This window comes from Salmo salar, chromosome ssa10, assembly GCF_905237065.1.
Source record: "Salmo salar chromosome ssa10, Ssal_v3.1, whole genome shotgun sequence".
Taxonomy (NCBI): domain Eukaryota; kingdom Metazoa; phylum Chordata; class Actinopteri; order Salmoniformes; family Salmonidae; genus Salmo; species Salmo salar.
Genome location: NC_059451.1, coordinates 52,520,293 through 52,543,995, shown reverse-complemented (window position 1 = coordinate 52,543,995; position 23,703 = coordinate 52,520,293). Strand labels below are relative to the sequence as shown.

At 50.9% G+C, this 23,703-nt stretch overlaps 1 protein-coding gene across 2 annotated transcripts in view; it reads left to right on the top strand.

Moving 5' to 3' along the window:
• Positions 1-23,703, top strand: part of atf6 (activating transcription factor 6) — a 137,927-nt gene that overhangs the window by 75,668 nt on the left and 38,556 nt on the right. For both annotated transcript variants that reach the window (XM_014123468.2, XM_014123469.2), the window contains exons 8-11: positions 12,958-13,143; positions 13,275-13,366; positions 14,244-14,378; positions 23,545-23,643. In XM_014123468.2, coding sequence (XP_013978943.1) covers positions 12,958-13,143; positions 13,275-13,366; positions 14,244-14,378; positions 23,545-23,643 — 512 coding nt within the window. The remainder of the gene's footprint in view (positions 1-12,957; positions 13,144-13,274; positions 13,367-14,243; positions 14,379-23,544; positions 23,644-23,703) is intronic.

Below are 23,703 nucleotides of genomic sequence, written 5' to 3'. Positions count from 1 at the left end.
TTGACAGTTCTTTTGTGTTTCTTCCATTTGCGAATAATTGCACCAACTGTTTTCACCTTCTCACCAAGCTGCTTGGCGGTGGTCTTGTAGCCCATTCCAGCCTTGTGTAGGTCTACAATCTTGTCCCTGACATCCTTGGAGAGCTCTTTGGTCTCCATGGTGGAGAGTTTGGAATCTGATTGATTGCTTCTGTGGACAGGTGTCTTTTATACAGGTAACAAACTGAGATTAGGAGCACTCCCTTTAAGAGTGTGCTCCTAATCTCAGCTCGTTACCTGTATAAAAGACACCTGGGAGCAAGAAGTCTTTCTGATTGAGAGGGGGTCAACTACTTATTTCCCTCATTAAAATGCAAATCAATTTCTAACATTTTTGACATGTGTTTTTCTGTTTTTTTTTGTTGTTATTCTGTCTCTCACTGTTCAAATAAACCTACCATTAAAATTATAAACTGATCATTTCTTTGTCAGTGGGCAAACGTACAAAATCAGCAGGGGATCAAATACCTTTTTCCCTCACTGTATGTATGTGTATATGTGTGCTTTTTACTACTAGATTGATGCCTTCTTTACTGTGAGTGAATGTGGTTTCCAGAAAGTTATCTAAGAGTGTTTGGATATTTTGGTTCCAGGTTGCTTTCTGGTATTCTTCTGTGCTGTTTTGGGCCCATCTGTATGAAATTCTGATGTTGTACAGCTTACTGGGTTGATGAGTTTAGGCCCTGAATGTTCCACATGCTAACTGATAGTGATTTCATGTTGCAAAAAGAAAGAATAGCAGTCAGAAATACAGTAACTACTAACTAGTACGTTGTTAAGAGATAAACAGGATAACAGCTAAAAACAATGTTTTTTTATATATACACTGCTCAAAAAAATAAAGGGAACACTTAAACAACACAATGTAACTCCAAGTCAATCACACTTCTGTGAAATCAAACTGTCCACTTAGGAAGCAACACTGATTGACAATAAATTTCACATGCTGTTGTGCAAATGGAATAGACAACAGGTGGAAATTATAGGCAATTAGCAAGACACCCCCAATAAAGGAGTGGTTCTGCAGGTGGTGACCACAGACCACTTCTCAGTTCCTATGCTTCCTGGCTGATGTTTTGGTCACTTTTGAATGCTGGCGGTGCTTTCACTCTAGTGGTAGCATGAGACGGAGTCTACAACCCACACAAGTGGCTCAGGTAGTGCAGCTCATCCAGGATGGCACATCAATGCGAGCTGTGGCAAGAAGGTTTGCTGTGTCTGTCAGCGTAGTGTCCAGAGCATGGAGGCGCTACCAGGAGACAGGCCAGTACATCAGGAGACGTGGAGGAGGCCGTAGAAGGGCAACAACCCAGCAGCAGGACCGCTACCTCCGCCTTTGTGCAAGGAGGAGCAGGAGGAGCACTGCCAGAGCCCTGCAAAATGACCTCCAGCAGGCCACAAATGTGCATGTGTCTGCTCAAACGTCAGAAACAGACTCCATGAGGGTGGTGTGAGGGCCCGACGTCCACAGGTGGGGGTTGTGCTTACAGCCCAACACCATGCAGGACGTTTGGCATTTGCCAGAGAACACCAAGATTGGCAAATTCGCTACTGGCGCCCTGTGCTCTTCACAGATGAAAGCAGGTTCACACTGAGCACGTGACAGAGTCTGGAGACGCCGTGGAGAATGTTCTGCTGCCTGCATCATCCTCCAGCATGACCGGTTTGGCGGTGGGTCAGTCATGGTGTGGGGTGGCATTTCTTTGGGGGGCCGCACAGCCCTCCATGTGCTCGCCAGAGGTAGCCTGACTGCCATTAGGTACCGAGATGAGATCCTCAGACCCCTTGTGAGACCATATGCTGGTGCGGTTGGCCCTGGGTTCCTCCTAATGCATGACAATGCTAGACCTCATGTGGCTGGAGTGTGTCAGCAGTTCCTGCAAGAGGAAGGCATTGATGCTATGGACTGGCCCGCCCGTTCCCCAGACCTGAATCCAATTGAGCACATCATGTCTCGCTCCATCCACCAACGCCACGTTGCACCACAGACTGTCCAGGAGTTGGCGGATGCTTTAGTCCAGGTCTGGGAGGAGATCCCTCAGGAGACCATCTGCCACCTCATCAGGAGCATGCCCAGGCATTGTAGGGAGGTCATACAGGCACGTGGAGGCCACACACACTACTGAGCCTCATTTTGACTTGTTTTAAGGACATTACATCAAAGTTGGATCAGCCTGTATTGTGGTTTTCCACTTTAATTTTGAGTGTGACTCCAAATCCAGACCTCCATGGGTTGATAAATTGGATTTCCATTGATGATTTTTGTTGTCAACACATTCAACTATGTAAAGAAAAAAGTATTTAATAAGATTATTTAATTCATTCAGATCTAGGATGTGTTATTTTAGTGTTCCCTTTATTTTTTTTAGCTCTGTGTCTGGGCTGGTGGTGGTGTAGCTGGGGAGCTGCTCCTTCAGCTCAGTAACCCATCCCTCTAACAGAGCCAGCCTGTCTCTCAACAGGCTCTGGTGGTTGTAGGCAGGCAGGGGAGGAGAGTCCTGCTGTTGGGGTGCCTGAGGGGAGAGGTTGGGGTGCTGTCCTTGTCTTTTTTGCTTTCCGCTATCTTCGTTAGGGTGGGGAAGTCCTGCACAACAGAGCTGAGTGCAGCCTCACTGCCCTGGACCATGACCGTGCCGTTCTGGTACATATTTACCGTCAGAAACCTGTTTTCCTGGTCCTTGTCGCTGTCCTCAAAAATGTGGATTTGCCTCCCCTTGCAGATGCCTTTCTTTGTGGTATAGCTGAAATGCCTGGTTACAGCTGTATGCCAGGCAGTAGTGTGGTCTGTGTAAAATAACAGGTTTGTAACAGTCCTGTTTTGTGAGCAGTCGGCAAACAAAGTTTCTGGGTTCTCCCTCAGAATTCGGGGTTTAAAATGTATTCTTCCCTTCTCTGATTTATTTCTGCTGGGGGTTAAAGTCTCTCAGTCTCTACTGCTGCTGTCGCTGCCTCAGTGGCCATGTTGCTATGGTTACCACCAGTAAACAGTTCTCTTTTTGATTTCTGCTGGGGGGGGGGGAACATTTTTTAGGGGGGGTCTCTCAGTATTTGCTGCTGGTGCTGCTGTTGCTGCCTCAGTGGCCATGTTGCTATGGTTACCACCAGTAAACAGTTGGAGCTAGAAGGTAAACTAGCTGACAGATTTGAATGTATAATCTCTCTGTCTGTCCTCTCTCTCTCTCTCTGTCCCCCCCTTTCTCTCTGTCCCCCTCTCTCTGTCAATTTCAATTAAATTAAATTTGCTTTATTGGCATGACGTAACAATGTACATATTGCCAAAGCTTACTTTGGATATTTACAATATGAAAATAATAAGAATCAAAATTGTCAACGGGACAACAGTAAATATCAACAATAAGCAAGGGTCAAAATAACCATACATTCAACAATAAGCATATAATAAGCATATTTCTCGCTCTCTGTCTCGCGCGCTCTCTCTCTCTCTCTCTCTCTGTGTTACACTTTTAGCCCTGTTTTACTATATAATGATGTCACTCTCGCTCTGGATAAGAGCGTTTTCTAAATGACTATAATGTAAAATGTTATGTAAATGGTAGTGGAGTCCTCATCATACCAGGGATAGAGTTTTAACATTACCCATACCTGCCACGTTCAGGCCCTACTCTACCCAGGCCTGATTGCTTCTGCCTGAAACCCGAACCCAAAATCAGAAATAACTTCCTCTGTTAGTAAATCCATGAGCTGCTCCTCTCTGCCTGTCACTCGTTCCCTGCGCTCAGTTCGCTCTGCATGTGCTCTGCTCTGTGAGTAACCGTAGCAACGACTCCGCATGGGCTGCTCTGCTCACTCTAAACTCGAGGAACATTGTCTGTGAAATAATCTCTCCTGTCTTATATTTGACAAGGCTGAAGCTCTTCTGACACCATGTTATGATCTTAGTCATTTGACTGTACAATAGAGCAGCTTCTAAATATTAGTGATACCCTGTCCATAGCCCAGTTATTGATGAAAACAGATGTGTAATATCTGCCTGTCAGGTGGGCAGAGCTCTAATCAGGACTCTACAGTGCGACCATTTTACTCACGTATGCGCTTAAATATTTTGCTGTGCGACCTGGAATTTTAATTTAGCTTTTAATATTTAAAAATATTTCTCATTGTGCTCCTAAATGTATTTCTGTGCACCTACATCTTTCAACTTACACGTGAAAGTAGAGCCCTGTATTTTGTTAGTGGAATGACATGATCAGCTAATGACTCGTAAGAAACCACCCAGCTAATGACTCGTAAGAAACCACCTGGCTAATGACTCGTAAGAAACCACCCGGCTAATGACTCGTAAGAAACCACCCGGCTAATGACTCGTAAGAAACCACCCGGCTAATGACTCGTAAGAAACCACCCGGCTAATGACTCGTAAGAAACCACCCGGCTAATGACTCGTAAGAAACCACCCGGCTAATGACTCGTAAGAAACCACCCGGCTAATGACTCGTAAGAAACCACCCGGCTAATGACTCAGAGTTAGAATACACAAGGTGCAATTTCAAAATTTGGTTGGGCATCAGCAGTTTTTCAACATTTTAGCTTAGGGCCCCCAAAATACTTGGGCCGTCTCTGACTGCATTTGTAGGTATGGATGTGGGTACGCAGTCCTGCGAGCCAATGTGTGCCCCTCATGATGAGTTACGATTATTTAGTGGTCCCCACCTCCATCCCTGCTCTGGAGGAATAACCTAGACTACCCTGTTATGCCAGTCCAGTCGACTGAAGGATTGCTGTTGACATTTAACGTTAATGGAACATTAATGGAACGTTAACCCAGCAATATTTCTCCAGTTGTTGTTGTTGTTTTTATGAGTGGTAATGGTTAACCTCGGACTGTGCAAACACCACTCTGAAACAGCTGAGTGGAGAAGAGGACGGAAAGTGTCTGGTCTGGTAGTTAAATTATCGTGATGGAGTCTGGAGAGGAGGAGTCTGGAGAGAGAGCATTGACCAGGAATGCCGCCGAGCTACAAGAGGCCAAAACAAACCAGCCACTCAGGACGTTTTACAAACCTGACAGAGTCAATAATGTTACAATACAGCAATTAAAGGGTAGTGCTTTCATTGTGAGAAAAACATCAAAACCAGGACCAGGTTTTTGGAGCTGAAATCAACTAGAATCTCACTCAGGACTCGGGATAAATAGTCCATCCATGGTTCCAGAGAATTAACATGTATTTAGACTTATCAAAAGGATTTTAACTCTGTTTGTCAGATATTTTATACGCTGAAAAGTGGTGGTAAATGGTTTAGCTGTGTCTGTTGTGTTAGGCCAGGTGTGCTGCCTTAAACAGACTTTTTGCTTTTTGCATGACACGGCCGCCTTGGCCCACACAAAGCAGTTGAGCTGTGTGTGTGTGTGTGTGTGTGTGTGTGTGTGTGTGTGTGTGTGTGTGTGTGTGTGTGTGTTTGTTTTGACACATCGCAGCTGTTTTGACTGTATCGTTGTGGTTTGGCCAGAGCACGGTGGATTGAGTGATCAGTAAACCGCGGGGCCTACTTCAGGCAGGTGTTTGAGTGTGTTTACGTCAGTCCTCAGTGCCAGTCTGTGTTTGAGCTGTGAGCGTGTTTGTGTGTACAGGGCCTTGGGAAATGATTCAGACTCCTTGACTTTTTCCACATTTTGTTACATTAGAGCCTTATTCTAAAATTGATTACATTTCGATTTTTTTCCCCCTCATCAATCTACACACAATACCCCATAATGACATCACAATACCCCATAATGACATCACAATACCCCATAATGACAAAGCAAAAAAAGTTTTTGGGACATTTTTCCAAATGTATTAGAAATCAAAAACTGAAATATCACATTTACATACACTACCGTTCAACAGTTTGGGGTCACTTAGAAATGTCCTTGTTTTTAAAGAAAAGCATTTTTTTTGGTCCATTAAAATAACCTCAAATAGATCAGAAATACGGTGTAGACATTGTTAATGTTGTAAATGACTATGGTAGCTGGAAACAGATGATTTTTAATGGGATATCTACATAGGCGTACAGAGGCCCATTATCAGCAACCATCACTCCTGTGTTCCAATGGCACGTTGTGTTAGCTAATCCAAGTTTATCATTTTAAAAGGCTAATTGATAATGAGAAAACCCTTCTGCTATTATGTTAGCACAGCTGAAAACTGTTGTTCTGATTTAAAGAAGCAATAAAAGTGGCCTTCTTTAGACTAGTTGAGTATCTGGAGCATCAGCATTTGTGGGCTCGATTACAGGCTCAAAATGGCCAGAAACAAAGCACTTTCTTCTGAAACTTGTCAGTCTATTCTTGTTCTGAGAAATGAAGGCTACTCCATGCAAGAAATTGCCAAGAAACTGAAGATCTCGTACAACGCTGTGTACTACTCCCTTCACAGAACAGCGCAAATTGGCTCTAACCAGAATAGAAAGAGGAGTGGGAAGCCCCAGTGCACAACTGAGCAAGAGGACAAGTATATTAGTGTCTAGTTTGAGAAACGGACGCCTCACAAGACCTTAACTTGCATCTTCATTAAATAGTACCCGCAAAACACCAATCTCAACGTCAACAGTGAAGAGGCAACTCCGGGATGCTGGCCTTCTAGCTCTGTCAGGTTGGATGGGGTGCGTCGCTGCACAGCTAATTCCAGGTCTCTCCAGAGATGTTCGGTCGGGTTCAAGTCCGGTCTCTGGCTGGGCCACTCAAGGATATTAAGGAGACTTGTCCCAAAGCCACTCCTGCATTATCTTGGCTGTGTGCTCAGGGTCATTGTTCTGTTGGAAGCTGAACCTTCGCCCCCAGTCGGAGGTCCTGAGCGCTCTGGAGCAGGTTTTCATCACGGATCTCTCTGTACTTTGCTCCATTAATCTTTACCTCGATCCTGACTAGTCTCCCAGTCCCTGCTGCTGAAAAACATCCCCGCAGCATGATGCTGCCACCACGCTTCACCGTAGGGATGGTGGCAGGTTTCCTCCAGACATGACGCTTGGCATTCAGGCCAAAGAGTTTAATTTGGGTTTCATCAGACCAGAGAATCTTGTTTCTCATGGTCTGAGAGTCTTTTAGGTGACTTTTGGCAACTCCAAGCGGGCTGTCATGTTCCTTTTTACTGGGGAGTGGCTTCCGTCTGGCCGCTCTACCATAAAGGCCTGATTGGTGGGGTGCTGCAGAAATGGTTGTCCTTCTGGAAGGTTCTCCCATCTCCACAGAGGAACTCTGGACCTCTGTCAGAGTGACCATGGGTTCTTGGTCACCTCGCTGACCAAGGCCCTTCTCCCCTGATTGCTCAGTTTGGCCGGGCGGCCAGGGCTAGGAAGAGTCTTGGTGGTTCCAAACTTCTTCCATTTAAGAATGATGGAGGCCACTGTGTTCTTGGGGACAATGCTGCAGACATTCTTTGGTACCCATCCAAAGATCTGTGCCTTGGCACAATCCTGTCTCGGAGCTCTACGGACAATTCCTTCGACATCATGGCTTAGTTTTTGCTCTGTCAACTGTGGGACCTTATATAGACAGGTGTGTGCCTTTCCAAATCATGTCCAATCAATTGAATTTACCACAGTTGGACTCGAAGTTGTAGAAACATCTCAAGGATGATCAATGGAAACAGGATGCACCTGAGCTCAATTTAGAGTCTCATAGCAAAGGATCTGAATAGTTATGTAAATAAGGTATTTGTGTTTTTATTTTTAATACATTTGCAAACATTTCTAAAAACCTGTTTTCGCTTTGTCATTATGAGGTTTTGTTTGTAGATTGATGAGGAATAAAAAAAAATGATATTCCATTTTAGAATAAGGCTGTAAAGTAACAAAATTTGTAAAAGGCGAAGGGGTCTGAATACTTTCCGAATGCACTGTTTGTAATTGTGAGGGTGTGAAAAGCTTGCTAAATATTGGGACAGGTGTCGAGTAGAGTGGCAAAGCTGAAAAAGTGAGCTATTTGTAAAATAATATGCTCAGATTTCCTTTGATATTTTCTGCTACGTTCTGGGCTGTAACTCATTACACTACAGGCCTCGGGGAAGCCCCCAACACGGGTAGACACCAGGCCAGGGGAGGATGCTGTGATCCTGGGTACGATGTGTGTCCAGATGCTGGCCTGTGGAAACCTTTTTAACATCCCCTAAACTAAAGAAATGTTTTCATCTTACTTGTTAAAAGATCTCAGTTTCGAAGGGTTTGAGGTGACCTGAATGGAAAGAACAGTCCTGATCAAGGAACAGGCTTTGTGGTGCCTCTGTTTATTTCCCTCTGATTAGTCTCGTGTGCCAAACCTCAAAACGTGAGTCTTATGAATGGAGAATTCAAGATAAGGTGCTGGGAGCGGCTGGGGTTGAGGTTCAGGCTACCAACTGAAGGCGGTTGGAATCTCTCAGTGAAAAGTTACCAGGCCTGCCAGTGGCACTCAACCCAACTCCCCCCACACCCACTCATGTCCCCTTCACCCCCCTTACCGGTTCTGTTGATGTGGCGATGGAACCAGAGCCCACCCCGTGTCCTGGTAACCTCTGTCTCCTGGCGTTCCCAGGCTCTGGTGGTGGCACGGATCCCAGATCTGGGCCGGGAGAACAGAGCGGGAGAGTTTCTCAGGAGACGGAATACAAACAGTTATGGAGCTGTCATCTCTCCTCCTCTCGTCTGCTCTCCGGATCCAAATAAGTTAATCAACCAGCTGGTCCATTAGACCCAGTGTCTTACAGGCTTACTGCTGCTGGGGGGAGAGGGGTGCAGTCAGCTTCCTGGGAGGGGATGTGTTTAGCTGTCATTCACACACATGGGGGAAGTGTGTGTTTGTGTTAGGATGATTGAGTGTTGACTAAATCCTCGGGATAAGAGGTGATGTTCAGGATGATAAGGGTTAAGATTCTCCGGCTGAAAGTTTTTGACTGGGACAAATGACATTTTATTTCTAGTGTGTGTGTATGTGGCCTAACTCAAACCTCTGATGGTAGTCCCTCCAGCTGTCTCTTCAAGATGCCGTTCTGGTTCTTTGGCGCCTGGTTCTCAGACAGAGCCATCTTTCAGATAAAGTGTTTAAAGCTTGAACTTCGAAAGAGTATATGCACTGGCTATACCAACCCATGCTGTGTTGCCGGGGGAACCGTTTACGATGTGACGTCTTATATGTCTGTTTATTATTTTCTGCTGCAGAGAGCGGTAGCCGTCAGCGACCGGTAGCCGTCAGCGACCGGTAGCCGTCAGCGACCGGTAGCCGTCAGCGACCGGTAACCGTCAGCGACCGGTAGCCGTCAGCGACCGGTAGCCGTCAGCGAGGTTAAATAATTATCCTAGGAAATGAAGTAGAGTAAGGCTAGCTTTTATGTTAACGCCACCTTCTTTCCATTCACTCTCTCTCGCTTTCTGTCGCTCCTTTCCCACCCACTCTCTTCTCACACATCCCCCTCTCTTCTCCTATGGTTCTCACTCTTTATTTTAAGGAGCCACATTCCAGAGTGATGCTCACTGGCGTTCTGTGCTCTCTCTCTCTCTCTCTCTGTCTCTCTGTCTCTCTCTCTCTCTCTCTGTCTCTCTCTCTCTCTCTCTCTCTCTCTCTCTCTCTCTCTCTCTCTCTCTCTCTCTCTCTCTCTCTCTCTCTCTCTCTCTCTCTGTCTGTCTGTCTGTCTGTCTGTCTGTCTGTGCTCATGGATACGTCATCCTTTGCCACCTGTTTTAGTGAATCAGATGATATGAATGATGAAATGCCCTTCTCCTGTTGACACAACCACCCCTGAGAACTAGAACCTCCCCTGAGAACTACAACAACCCTACGGTCTCCTGTTGACACAACCACCCCTGAGAACTAGAACCTCCCCTGAGAACTAGAACCACCCTCCTGCTGAGTACTAACTTGGGACAGAAGGTCCCCAGGGCACTCCAAGATCAAACCTTTTCTCTAATGACTGTCTTGTATTTTTACCCTTTTCATCATGATGTTTACACTTTTCATTTCAATCAGCTGTGATATGGGACTGGGATGGAAGTAACCTAGGTAGAAATGTCAATGAAACAAACTAACATTGCAACGAACAGGCAGAACATGACGCTCACCTGCAGGTTAGCGCTGGATTTCTTAACGGGAGATTACATGGTTCTCCAAACTAAAATAACCCTAGTTACAACGAAAAGAACAGCGGAATAGAGTAAACTATCTAGACCAGCTGATCTGACGTTGTCACGGTGTCGACAGCGGAAATGGTCCTTGTCTGTGTTCACTACGCCTGCCCCAATGAAGTAACATCCTACCAGGAAAACCAAATCAAAATGGGAAAAAGAGAAATGGAAGAATATAACTGAAGTTGAATTATTCAACTGGAAATGTAGCCTATGTCAATTACAATGATTTAGTTAACACGTTTAATTACAGACAATTACATAGCCAAGTTATGCATACTTCGAGGATACTGTTCTGCAAAAATAAAGCTATTGAAGACCACATTTTTATTAATTACCACATTATAAATTAAAGTGATGGATTTTAATTAATTACCACATTATAAATTAGTGATATGGATTTTAATTAATTACCACATTATACATTTGTGATATGGATTTTAATTAATTAACACATTATAAATTAGTGATATGGATTTTAATGAATTACCACATTGTAAATTTGTGATATGGATTTTAATGAATTACCACATTGTAAATGAAAGTGATATGAATTGCAGCATGTGTGATAGACCATTTTTAAATATCATTATAACAAAGCACTTTGTCTTTTTGTTTTAAGATGGCGACTTCCAAATAATTTATAAATGACTCTCCCTACCACATTTCTTTCCAATTCAGACATTGTTTCTTCAATAAAGTACCATATACCTCAGTAGGACTATGGGCCTAGTTACTGTAGCCCTGTAACAACGTAGAAAGCGTTCACTGTTATCACAACGAATGTTATCACGTTGTTCAATAAATAAATAAATAATCACTGCATTCTCCACTATTCCTACAACATTTTTAATGTTACTCTTCCCTACGTCTAACCAGGGGCGTCATGAACCTCCAAAATCTGAAGGGGCACAAAGTACGTTGGGGGGGTCCGGAGCGAGGCTACGGATTTTCTTAATTTTTTCAAAAACCTGAAATAGCTTTTCCTGAAATCTAGAGGCATAATAATTCTGATTTAAATCTGTCTATTTTTCTGCATATCTAAGCATACCTCTTGAGCGGTCTGTATCCTCCTGGCTGGTGGTTCTTTTTCCTCTTCTTTTTAAAGAAACTAAATGTGCTACACTGCATCTCTGCTAAATGTGAGTCTTATTCAGTACATTGAGTTATCGTTTGCTTTTCTAAAGTCTACCAACCTTGCCAGCAGGCAAGCCAGCTAAAATAGTTAGACAAGCTAGCTACAAGGCTAGTTATGAGGTTGGGAGATTGGGAACCTAGAGCCAAATTCATAAAATTGCTAGGTGGCTAGTAGTATTACAGATTTTCTTAGTTAATTTTTTTCAACAGGAAGAATTTGATGGGGGTACAGGTCCCTGTGGCCATGATGCCTCTGAGCCTAACCACCAGTTCATCACAGACAATCACGCCAAGCTGTGTGTTTTGTTTTTCAAAGCGATTAACAGTTATTTAAAAAATAATGATCATTTCATTTGTAGAACTTTAACCCCATAGAGCCGCTGTCCATGCCACAGCGGAAATCGTATTAGTATAATACAAATACCCATCCAAATCTGTCTGTTTTAAATAACTTTATTAGAATACAAGATCATTTGAGGGGGAAAAAATGTAACACAATCACCGTTTTAGTTTCAGTTATACCATGGCATCGTTGAATAATTGTTCCTGATTGGCTTGAAGGGCATTCCTTCATTTCCCTATAATGCACGGAATATTAGCAAGGTAGAATTCAATGGCTATAGTTCATTCTTACTGTTCTATTGAGCAGCTTTTGAAAGCAAAAGTTGAATTGAAAACATAATTCAATTCATATTAGCAAGCTAGGACTGATGACTTGGTTAGCTAAACTAACAAGTCTGTTTGGTTACCAGGGCAACTACTGTAGCTATCTAGTAAACTTGCATGCTACTTCAGTGGATGTTGAAACACATTTCTACTTGCAAATGAACACATTTGTTGAGGTAAATGTGTTAAATTATAGCCTTGGTATAAAAGGGATAATCAACTCGGGGCTCTAATGCGTTCTCTGGAAAATAATGCAACTTTGTGGAAGGTCAGTTTCACTCCACTAGCCCGTCGTGGAACACACCTTCCACGTAGGTCGTTCATTATTTTTCAGAGAACGCATAACCCTCGTTGATTATCCCTTACATGTCAAATGTGTAGCCTACAGTTCAGGAATATTTCCTTTAGCCCTCATGGCTATATTGTTAAGACAAGTAAAGTCATTACTCCATGATGTTTCCATTGATAAAATGTTCAGGGTAAGGCTATATGGTGGTGGTAAACGAGGAAATGAAATACTTTAATTCAGTTGTACGGCATGATTGTCAAATAGATAAATCACCATAGTCTGCTATAATAGCAGCTTCCCTATGGCTCAGTTGGTAGAGCATGGTGTTTGCAATGGTGTTTGCAACGCCAGGGTTGTGGGTTCGATTCCCACGGGGGGCCAGTACGGGAGGGAAAAAAAACAATGTATGAATTGAGATGTATGCATTCACTACTGTACGTCGCTCTGGATAAGAGCCTCTGCTAAATGACTAAAATGTAATTAAATTGTTGCGATAATGATGATGATGCCCACCACAGGGTGAAATGTTCTTGAAAAATGTCGGCAGAAATCAGAACTAAGAGTAAACCCCGACATCGACTCTAGGGAGAGGTAAATCGGTGGCCAATAATGGGAGATCAGCTTTGCGGATGATTTCAGCATATATTGATGGTTGCAAATGGCCCGTATAGGCTAACATCTCTCTCTGTCTCTCTCCCTCTCTCGCTCTCTCTCCCTCTCTCTCTCCTCCAGTCGAAGGTGTCCCAGCGACAGCAGAGGATGATAAAGAACAGGGAGTCGGCATCTCAGTCCCGTAAGAAGAAGAAAGAGTACCTGCTGACGCTGGAGGTCCGTCTCAAGATGGCGCTTTCTGAGAACCAGCTGCTCAAGAACGAGAACGGCACCCTGAAGAGACAGCTGGAGGGACTACTATCAGAGGTCAGAGTTAGACCACAAAAACACCTGACAACTATAGAAAATGTTTTCTGGGCCAGGCTGGGAGTGGATGTGTGATGTAATGATGACGTTTCCTGTGATATAATGTGATGATGCGTTTCCTATTCCTGTAGAACAAGGTTCTGAAGACCAGTGCTCCTAAGAGGCGGGCCATTTGTCTCATGGTTGTGCTGGTGTTCCTCATGCTCAATGTTGGACCAATGAGGTGAGTCTGCCTGCCAGGTACTGAGGTGAGTCTGCCTGCCAGGGACTGAGGTGAGTCTGCCTGCCAGGGACTGAGGTGAGTCTGCCTGCCAGGGACTGAGGTGAGTCTGCCTGCCAGGGACTGAGGTGAGTCTGCCTGCCAGGGACTGAGGTGAGTCTGCCTGCCAGGGACTGAGGTGAGTCTGCCTGCCAGGGACTGAGGTGAGTCTGCCTGCCAGGGACTGAGGTGAGTCTGCCTGCCAGGGACTGAGGTGAGTCTGCCTGCCAGGGACTGAGGTGAGTCTGCCTGCCTGGGACTGAGGTGAGTCTCTCTCATTCTACCCCAAGTGTGCACTTGTTTATTCCCACTGCAATGCCTTTAAAAAGGTCAGGGGGAGTGAGCAAGTGCCCACTTCTGGGACTGAGAGAAGGGTAGAAAATCACATCGTAGCCTGTGTTCCCCAAACAGTTGGAGTTCAAGGGGCATGTGTGCAAGCGCTTGTGAAGTGTTGGTGTTCCTAGCTAGGAATATGCTGTTTCAGTAGCAGACTGAGAGAACATAGTGTGGTTTTGAATGTAACTCTGAATGAGCATGTGAGTCTGAGTATTTAGAGGAACACTATTGGGGCCGTCCATTGGAATGTAAAATAGTCACCGTATGGGGCCAGATGGCTTTGAAATGATGAGACACATGGAGGTCAGAGTTGAGATTCTGCTGTTGCTTTTAAGACTGAATGTCTTTGGACCACTGGCTGTTTGGCTCATTGATTTTAGCCTTATTTACTCAGGGGTTTTTCTCCTCTCTCTGTCTCCCTCTTTCTCTCTCTCTCTTCAACCATCTTCTCCCCTTCCCTATCTCTCCCCTTCTCCCACCCTCTCCCTGTCCCGTCCTGCTTCAGTTTGTTTGAAGGTGGCCGTGGCTCTAAACTCCAGGCTGGCTCTATGCACAGCGGCAGACATCTGCTGGACTTCTCCCAAGAGACCGAGACCCCGGTGGGCCCCGAATCCCTCCAGACCACCCCTCCGACCCACCGGTAATGACCTAACTCAGCATCACCACACACCTGGCTGTGGTGGGCATGCTGCATGTCATAAACCTGCCTCCCCTTCGCTCTGCACTTTAACTATGTTTATACTGCACACCCACACACACACGGCAGTGTACGTCAGTGTTGTCCAGGTCAGGATATTCTGAGCACCCGCTCACTTAACCCGGAAGCCAGCAGCACCAATGTGTCTGAGGAAACACCGTTCAACTGACGACCGCAGTCAGCCTGCAGGCGCCCGGCCCGCCACAAGGAGTCGCTAGAGCGCGATGAGCCAAGTAAAGTCCCCCCCTGGTCAAACCCTCCCCTAACCCGGACAATGCTGGGCCAATTGTGTGCCGCCCTATAAGACTTCCGGTCACGGCCGGTAATGACACAGCCTGGGGATCGAACCCGCAACACTGTGATGCAGTGCCTTAGAGAAACGGTCTATCTCAGTTCCGTGGACCAGGGCCAGAACGTGGGACGTTGTTGGCTTGTCTCTGAGATGGTTGGTTACCTGACACTAAGTTTTTATATTTGCTGATCCCATGTCTTAAAACAAAGTTTAAAAACACTGTCTTAGAACAGATCAGACTCCATGTTCCACTGTAAGATGACCACGGGGGGTCTGGACTGGAGAGGTGGAGGCTGGGTTGGGTTGACCTGGACTGGAGAGGTAGAGACTGGGTTGGGTTGACCTGGACTGGAGAGGTGGAGGCTGGGTTGGGTTGACCTGGACTGGACTGGAGAGGTAGAGGCTGGGTTGGGTTGACCTGGACTGGAGAGGTGGAGGCTGGGTTGGGTTGACCTGGACTGGAGAGGTGGAGGCTGGGTTGGGTTGACCTGGACTGGAGAGGTAGAGACTGGGTTGGGTTGACCTGGACTGGAGAGGTGGAGGCTGGGTTGGGTTGACCTGGACTGGACTGGAGAGGTAGAGGCTGGGTTGGGTTGACCTGGACTGGAGAGGTGGAGGCTGGGTTGGGTTGACCTGGACTGGAGAGGTGGAGGCTGGGTTGGGTTGACCTGGACTGGAGAGGTGGAGGCTGGGTTGGGTTGACCTGGACTGGAGAGGTGGAGGCTGGGTTGGGTTGACCTGGACTGGAGAGGTAGAGGCTGGGTTGGGTTGACCTGGACTGGAGAGGTGGAGGCTGGGTTGGGTTGACCTGGACTGGAGAGGTAGAGGCTGGGTTGGGTTGACCTGGACTGGAGAGGTGGAGGCTGGGTTGGGTTGACCTGGACTGGAGAGGTAGAGGCTGGGTTGGGTTGACCTGGACTGGAGAGGTAGAGGCTGGGTTGGGTTGACCTGGACTGGAGAGGTAGAGGCTGGGTTGGGTTGACCTGGACTGGAGAGGTGGAGGCTGGGTTGGGTTGACCTGGACTGGAGAGGTAGAGGCTGGGTTGGGTTGACCTGGACTGGAGAGGTGGAGGCTGGGTTGGGTTGACCTGGATGAGAGGTGGAGGCTGGGTTGGGTTGACCTGGACTGGAGAGGTAGAGGCTGGGTTGGGTTGACCTGGACTGGAGAGGTAGAGGCTGGGTTGGGTTGACCTGGACTGGAGAGGTAGAGGCTGGGTTGGGTTGACCTGGACTGGAGAGGTAGAGACTGGGTTGGGTTGACCTGGACTGGAGAGGTGGAGGCTGGGTTGGGTTGACCTGGACTGGAGAGGTGGAGGCTGGGTTGGGTTGACCTGGACTGGAGAGGTAGAGGCTGGGTTGGGTTGACCTGGACTGGAGAGGTGGAGGCTGGGTTGGGTTGACCTGGACTGGAGAGGTGGAGGCTGGGTTGGGTTGACCTGGACTGGAGAGGTGGAGGCTGGGTTGGGTTGACCTGGACTGGAGAGGTGGATGCTGGGTTGGGTTGACCTGGACTGGAGAGGTGGAGGCTGGGTTGACCTGGACTGGAGAGGTGGAGGCTGGGTTGGGTTGACCTGGACTGGAGAGGTAGAGGCTGGGTTGGGTTGACCTGGACTGGAGAGGTAGAGACTGGGTTGGGTTGACCTGGACTGGAGAGGTAGAGGCTGGGTTGGGTTGACCTGGACTGGAGAGGTAGAGGCTGGGTTGGGTTGACCTGGAGAGGTAGAGGCTGGGTTGGGTTGACCTGGACTGGAGAGGTAGAGGCTGGGTTGGGTTGACCTGGACTGGAGAGGTAGAGACTGGGTTGGGTTGACCTGGACTGGACTGGAGAGGTAGAGGCTGGGTTGGGTTGACCTGGACTGGAGAGGTAGAGGCTGGGTTGGGTTGACCTGGACTGGAGAGGTAGAGGCTGGGTTGGGTTGACCTGGACTGGAGAAGTAGAGACTGGGTTGGGTTGACCTGGACTGGAGAAGTAGAGACTGGGTTGGGTTGACCTGGACTGGAGAGGTAGAGGCTGGGTTGGGTTGACCTGGACTGGACTGGAGAGGTAGAGGCTGGTTTGGGTTGACCTGGACTGGAGAGGTAGAGGCTGGGTTGGGTTGGGTTGACCTGGACTAGAGAGGTAGAGTCTGGGTTGGGTTGACCTGGACTGGACTGGAGAGGTAGAGGCTGGGTTGGGTTGACCTGGACTGGACTGGAGAGGTATTTACATAAGTATTCAGACCTTTGCTATGAGACTCTAAATTCATCTCAGGTGCATCCTGTTTCCATTGATCCTCCTTGAGATGTTTCTACAACTTGATTGGAGTCCACCTGTGGTAAATTCAATTGATTGGACATGATTTGGAAAGACACACCTGTCTATATAAGGTCCCACAGTTGACAGCGTATGTCTAGGGCTGTTACGTGACTGTATTACTGCCACACCGGCGGTCACAAGCACGGATTGCGGTCACATTCCACGTGACCGTTTAGTCACTGTAGGCTTCTCCAAGCTCTGATGCTGCTGCTGGTCATTAGTAGCCTACCAAACTTGCTAACTGCCTGGTACTCAGCACTCTATTGTCCCTCTAATCACTCTGACGTCAATACAAATGTTTTTGAAAATCTAATCAAACACTTCATGAGCTCATGTTGCACAACATTTCTATAGTCTATGCAATTGCGTGATAAAACAGAGTGATGGCCTATTAAAAAGAGGAGGATCCCATCAGCTTTGATAGGCTAGGGTTACTATATTTATTTCGGCAGGTAGCCTAGTGGTTAGAGCATTGGGCCAGTAACAAAAAGCTGCTAGAGCAAATCCCAGAGCTGACAAGGTAAAAACCCTCCCTCCCTCTATCCCTGCCTGCCTGCCTCTATCCCTGCCTCCCTCCCTCTATCCCTGCCTGCCTGCCTCCCTCCCTCTATCCCTGCCTCCCTCCCTCTATCCCTGCCTGCCTGCCTGCCTCCCTCCCTCTATCCCTGCCTCCCTCCCTCTATCCCTGCCTGCCTGCCTGCCTCCCTCCCTCTATCCCTGCCTCCCTCCCTCTATCCCTGCCTGCGCCTCCTCCCTCCCTCTATCCCTGCCTCCCTCCCTCTATCCCTGCCTCCCTCCCTCCCTCTATCCCTGCCTCCCTCCCTCCCGCCTCCTCCCTCCCTCTATCCCTGCCTCCCTCCCTCTATCCCTGCCTCCCTCCCAGCCTCCCTCTATCCCTGCCTCCCTCCCTCTATCCCTGCCTCCCTCCCAGCCTCTCTCCCTCCCTCCCTCTATCCCTGCCTCCCTCCCTCTATCCCTGCCTCCCTCCCAGCCTCTCTCCCTCCCTCCCTCCCTCTATCCCTGCCTCCCTCCCTCTATCCCTGCCTCCCTCCCACTATCCCTGCCTCCCTCCCTCCCTCTATCCCTGCCTCCCTCCCTCTATCCCTGCCTCCTCCCCTCCCTCTATCCCTGCCTCCCTCCCTCTATCCCTGCCTCCCTCCCTCTATCCCTGCCTCCCTCCCTCTATCCCTGCCTCCCTCCCTCTATCCCTGCCTCCCTCCCAGCCTCCCTCTCCCCTCCCTCCCTCTATCCCTGCCTCCCTCCCTCTATCCCTGCCTCCCTCCCTCTATCCCAGCCTCCCTCCCAGCCTCTCTCCCTCCCTCCCTCTCTCCCTGCCTCCCTCCCAGCCTCTCTCCCTCCCTCTATCACTGCCTCCCTCCCTCTATCCCTGCCTCCCTCCCTCTATCCCTGCCTCCCTCCCTCTATCCCTGCCTCCCTCCCTCTATCCCTGCCTCCCTCCCTCTATCCCTGCCTCCCTCCCTCTATCCCTGCCTCCCTCCCTCTATCCCTCCCTCCCTCCCAGCCTCTCTCCCTCCCTCCCTCTATCCCTGCCTCCCTCCCAGCCTCTCTCCCTCCCTCCCTCTATCCCTGCCTCCCTCCCTCTATCCCTGCCTCCCTCCCTCTATCTCTCCCTCCCTCCCTCTATCCCTGCCTCCCTCCCAGCCTCTCTCCCTCCCTCCCTCTATCCCTGCCTCCATCCCTCTATCTCTCCCTCCCTCCCTCTATCCCTGCCTCCCTCCCTCTATCCCTGCCTCCCTCCCTCTATCCCTGCCTCCCTCCCTCTATCCCTGCCTCCCTCCCTCTATCCCTGCCTCCCTCCCTCTATCCCTGCCTCCCTCCCTCTATCCCTGCCTCCCTCCCTCTATCCCTGCCTCCCTCCCTTTATCCCTGCCTCCCTCCCAGCCTCTCTCCCTCCCTCCCTCTATCCCTCGTCCCTCCCTCTATCCCTGCCTCCCTCCCTCTATCCCTGCCTCCCTCCCTCTATCCCTGCCTCCCTCCCTCTATCCCTGCCTCCCTCCCTCTATCCCTGCCTCCCTCCCTCTATCCCTGCCTCCCTCCCTCTATCCCTGCCTCCCTCCCTCTATCCCTGCCTCCTGCCTCCCTCTATCCCTGCCTCCCTCCCTCTATCTCTCCCTCCCTCCCTCTATCCCTGCCTCCCTCCCAGCCTCTCTCCCTCCCTCCCTCTATCCCTGCCTCCCTCCCTCTATCCCTGCGTCCCTCCCTCTATCCCTGCCTCCCTCCCTCTATCCCTGCCTCCCTCCCTCTATCCCTGCCTCCCTCCCTCGATCCCTGCCTCCCTCCCTCTATCCCTGCCTCCCTCCCTCTATCCCTGCCTCCCTCCCTCTATCCCTCCCTCCCTCCCTCCCTCCCTCCCAGCCTCTCTCCCTCCCTCCCTCTATCCCTGCCTCCCTCCCCCTCCCTCCCTCTATCCCTGCCTCCCTCCCTCTATCTCTCCCTCCCTCCCTCTATCCCTGCCTCCCTCCCAGCCTCTCTCCCTCCCTCCCTCCCTCTATCCCTGCCTCCCTCCCTCTCTCCCTCCCTCCCTCCCTCTATCCCTGCCTCCCTCCCAGCCTCTCTCCCTCCCTCCCTCTATCCCTGCCTCCCTCCCTCTATCTCTCCCTCCCTCCCTCTATCCCTGCCTCCCTCCCTCTATCTCTCCCTCCCTCCCTCTATCCCTGCCTCCCTCACTCTCTCCCTGCCTCCCTCCCAGCCTCTCTCCCTCCCTCCCTCTATCCCTGCCTCCCTCCCTCTATCCCTGCCTCCCTCCCTCTATCCCTGCCTCCCTCCCAGCCTCTCTCCCTCCCTCCCTCTATCCCTGCCTCCCTCCCTCTATCTCTCCCTCCCTCCCTCTATCCCTGCCTCCCTCCCAGCCTCTCTCCCTCCCTCTATCTCTCCCTCCCTCCCTCTATCCCTGCCTCCCTCCCAGCCTCTCTCCCTCCCTCCCTCCCTCTATCCCTGCCTCCCTCCCTCTATCTCTCCCTCCCTCCCTCTATCCCTGCCTCCCTCCCTCTATCTCTGCCTCCCTCCCTCTATCCCTGCCTCCCTCACTCTATCCCTGCCTCCTCCCAGCCTCTCTCCCTCCTCCCTCTATCCCTGCCTCCCTCCCTCTATCCCTGCCTCCCTCCCTCTATCCCTGCCTCCCTCCCTCCTCTATCCCTGCCTCCCTCCCTCTATCCCTGCCTCCCTCCCTCTATCCCTCCCTCCCTCCCTCTCATCCTCTCCTCCCTCCCTCTATCCCTGCCTCCCTCCCTCTATCCCTGCCTCCCTCCCTCTATCCCTGCCTCCCTCCCTCTATCCCTGCCTCCCTCCCTCTATCCCTGCCTCCCTCCCTCTATCCCTGCCTCCCTCCCTCTATCCCTGCCTCCCTCCCTCTATCCCTGCCTCTATCCCTGCCTCCCTCCCTCTATCCCTGCCTCCCTCCCTCTATCCCTGCCTCTATCCCTGCCTCCCTCCCTCTATCCCTGCCTCCCTCCCTCTATCCCTGCCTCCCTACCTCTATCCCTGCCTCCCTCCCTCTATCCCTGCCTCCCTCCCTCTATCCCTGCCTCCCTCCCTCTATCCCTGCCTCCCTCCCTCTATCTCTCCCTCCCTCGCTTTATCCCTGCCTCCCTCCCAGCCTCTCTCCCTCCCTCTATCTCTCCCTCCCTCCCTCTATCCCTGCCTCCCTCCCTCTCTCCCTGCCTCCCTCCCTCTCTCCCTGCCTCCCTCTCTCCCTGCCTCCCTCCCTCTCTCCCTGCCTCCCTCTATCCCTGCCTCCCTCCCTCTATCCCTGCCTCCCTCCCTCTATCCCTGCCTCCCTCCCTCTATCCCTGCCTCCCTCCCTCTATCCCCTGCCTCCCTCCCTCTATCCCTGCCTCCCTCCCTCCCTCTCTCCCTGCCTCCCTCTCTCCCCTCCCAGCCTCTCTCCCTCCCTCCCTCTATCCCTGCCTCCCTCCCTCTATCCCTGCCTCCCTGCCTCCCTCCCTCTATCCCTGCCTCCCTCCCTCTATCTCTCCCTCCCTCCCTCTATCCCTGCCTCCCTCCCTCTATCCCTGCCTCCCTCCCTCTATCCCTGCCTCCCTCCCTCTATCCCTGCCTCCCTCCCAGCCTCTCTCCCTCCCAGCCTCTCTCCCTCCCTCCCTCTATCCCTGCCTCCCTCCCTCTCTCCCTGCCTCCCTCTCTCCCTCCCAGCCTCTCTCCCTCCCTCCCTCTATCCCTGCCTCCCTCCCTCTATCCCTGCCTCCCTCCCTCTATCCCTGCCTCCCTCCCTCTATCCCTCCCTCCCTCCCTCTATCCCTGCCTCCCTCCCTCTATCCCTGCCTCCCTCCCTCTATCCCTGCCTCCCTCCCTCTATCCCTGCCTCCCTCCCTCTATCTCTCCCTCCCTCCCTCTATCTCTCCCTCCCTCCCTCTATCCCTGCCTCCCTCCCTCTATCCCTGCCTCCCTCCCTCTATCTCTCCCTCCCTCCCTCTATCCCTGCCTCCCTCCCTCTATCTCTCCCTCCCTCCCTCTATCCCTGCCTCCCTCCCTCTATCCCTGCCTCCCTCCCTCTATCCCTGCCTCCCTCCCTCTATCCCTGCCTCCCTCCCAGCCTCTCTCCCTGCCTCCCTCCCAGCCTCTCTCCCTCCCTCCCTCTATCCCTGCCTCCCTCCCTCTATCCCTGCCTCCCCTCCCAGCCTCTCTCCCCTGCCTCCCTCCCAGCCTCTCTCCCTCCCTCCCTCTATCCCTGCCTCCCTCTATCCCTGCCTCCCTCCCTCTATCCCTGCCTCTCTCCCAGCCTCCCTCCCAGCCTCTCTCCCTCCCTCCCTCTATCCCTGCCTCCCTCCCTCTATCTCTCCCTCCCTCCCTCTATCCCTGCCTCCCCTCCCAGCCTCTCTCCCTCCCTCCCTCTATCCCTGCCTCCCTCCCTCTATCCCTGCCTCCCTCCCTCTATCCCTGCCTCCCTCCCAGCCTCTCTCCCTCCCTCCCTCTATCCCTGCCTCCCTCCCTCTATCCCTGCCTCCCTCCCTCTATCTCTCCCTCCCTCCCTCTATCCCTGCCTCCCTCCCTCTATCTCTCCCTCCCTCCCTCTATCCCTGCCTCCCTCCCTCTATCTCTCCCTCCCTCCCTCTATCCCTGCCTCCCTCCCTCTATCTCTCCCTCCCTCCCTCTATCTCTCCCTCCCTCCCTCTATCCCTGCCTCCCTCCCTCTATCTCTCCCTCCCTCCCTCTATCCCTGCCTCCCTCCCTCTATCCCTGCCTCCCTCCCTCTATCTCTCCCTCCCTCCCTCTATCCCTGCCTCCCTCCCAGCCTCTCTCCCTCCCTCCCTCTATCCCTGCCTCCCTCCCTCTATCCCTGCCTCCCTCCCTCTATCTCTCCCTCCCTCCCTCTATCTCTCCCTCCCTCCCTCTATCCCTGCCTCCCTCCCAGCCTCTCTCCCTCCCTCCCTCTATCCCTGCCTCCTCCCTCCCTCTATCTCTCCCTCCCTCCCTCTATCCCTGCCTCCCTCCCAGCCTCCCTCCCTCCCTCCCTCTATCCCTGCCTCCCTCCCTCTATCCCTGCCTCCCTCCCTCTATCCCTGCCTCCCTCCCTCTATCCCTGCCTCCCTCCCAGCCTCTCTCCCTCCCTCCCTCTATCCCTGCCTCCCTCCCTCTATCTCTCCCTCCCTCCCTCTATCCCTGCCTCCCTCCCAGCCTCCCTCCCTCCCTCCCTCTATCCCTGCCTCCCTCCCTCTATCCCTGCCTCCCTCCCTCTATCCCTGCCTCCCTCCCTCTATCCCTGCCTCCCTCCCTCTATCCCTGCCTCCCTCCCAGCCTCCCTCCCTCCCTCCCGGTGTTATGTAAGTTTTCTTTATCTTGGTTGTGATATTCTGGTTGTGATATTCTGGTTGTGATATTCTGGTTGTGATATTCTGTGAGTGTTTAGTCTAGTTTCCATTATTTAGGCTCAGCCCGCTCACCGTATTTCAACTCTGAGTCGTCGAGTTTGCACTTTTCCCTCGTCTTTTCTCTGTGCCATAGCTCGGTGTCAGCAGAAGCTTATCCCAGAGTTCTGTTATTGGCAGCGTGATCCCCAATGTATCCGTGGTATTCCCCAGCCTGTGACGGACTGTGGACACATTGTATTGAACAGATCAGCGCTTCCTGGATTGTACGACTCATCATTTTAAAGTCTTCAGACCCGCCGCCAGCTCTGTACATGTCAGTCCCATCACAACGCTGCACACGTCACTGTTTCACGGCCTAGTTTGGCATACTGTACATGCAGATATAATTTAACATGGGATTAATGGCCTTCATGTTGAAGAGTTGCGTGTCATTTGGTCTCTTAGCTACACTACTCTGTGGGTCGTCTCAGGGCTCTGCGTGGCCTTGGTAGGCAGCCATCTTGGTTCCAGTCACTACCTCAGTGGGGAATCTCTCACCTGTATCCAAGAATAGTTCGTTTTTTGCCGCCAAAGTAAAAGAAATCTTAAATTTTCTCTCATTGTTCTTCCTCTGTGTCTGTGTCGCTCTCCCCGTCTGTGTCTCCCTCCGTCCGTCCGTCCGTCTGTCTGTCTTAGTTCGGAGGATAAGGCTCTAATGGTGGTGAAGAAGGATCCTCTGTTTTTCGGACCTCCTCCTCCGTGTCTGCCGCCTGTCAACAGGACCAAATGCCTCAGGTCAGTTCTACACTCTGTTTCACTCTGCCCTAGGGTTACACTCTGTTTCACTCTGCCCTA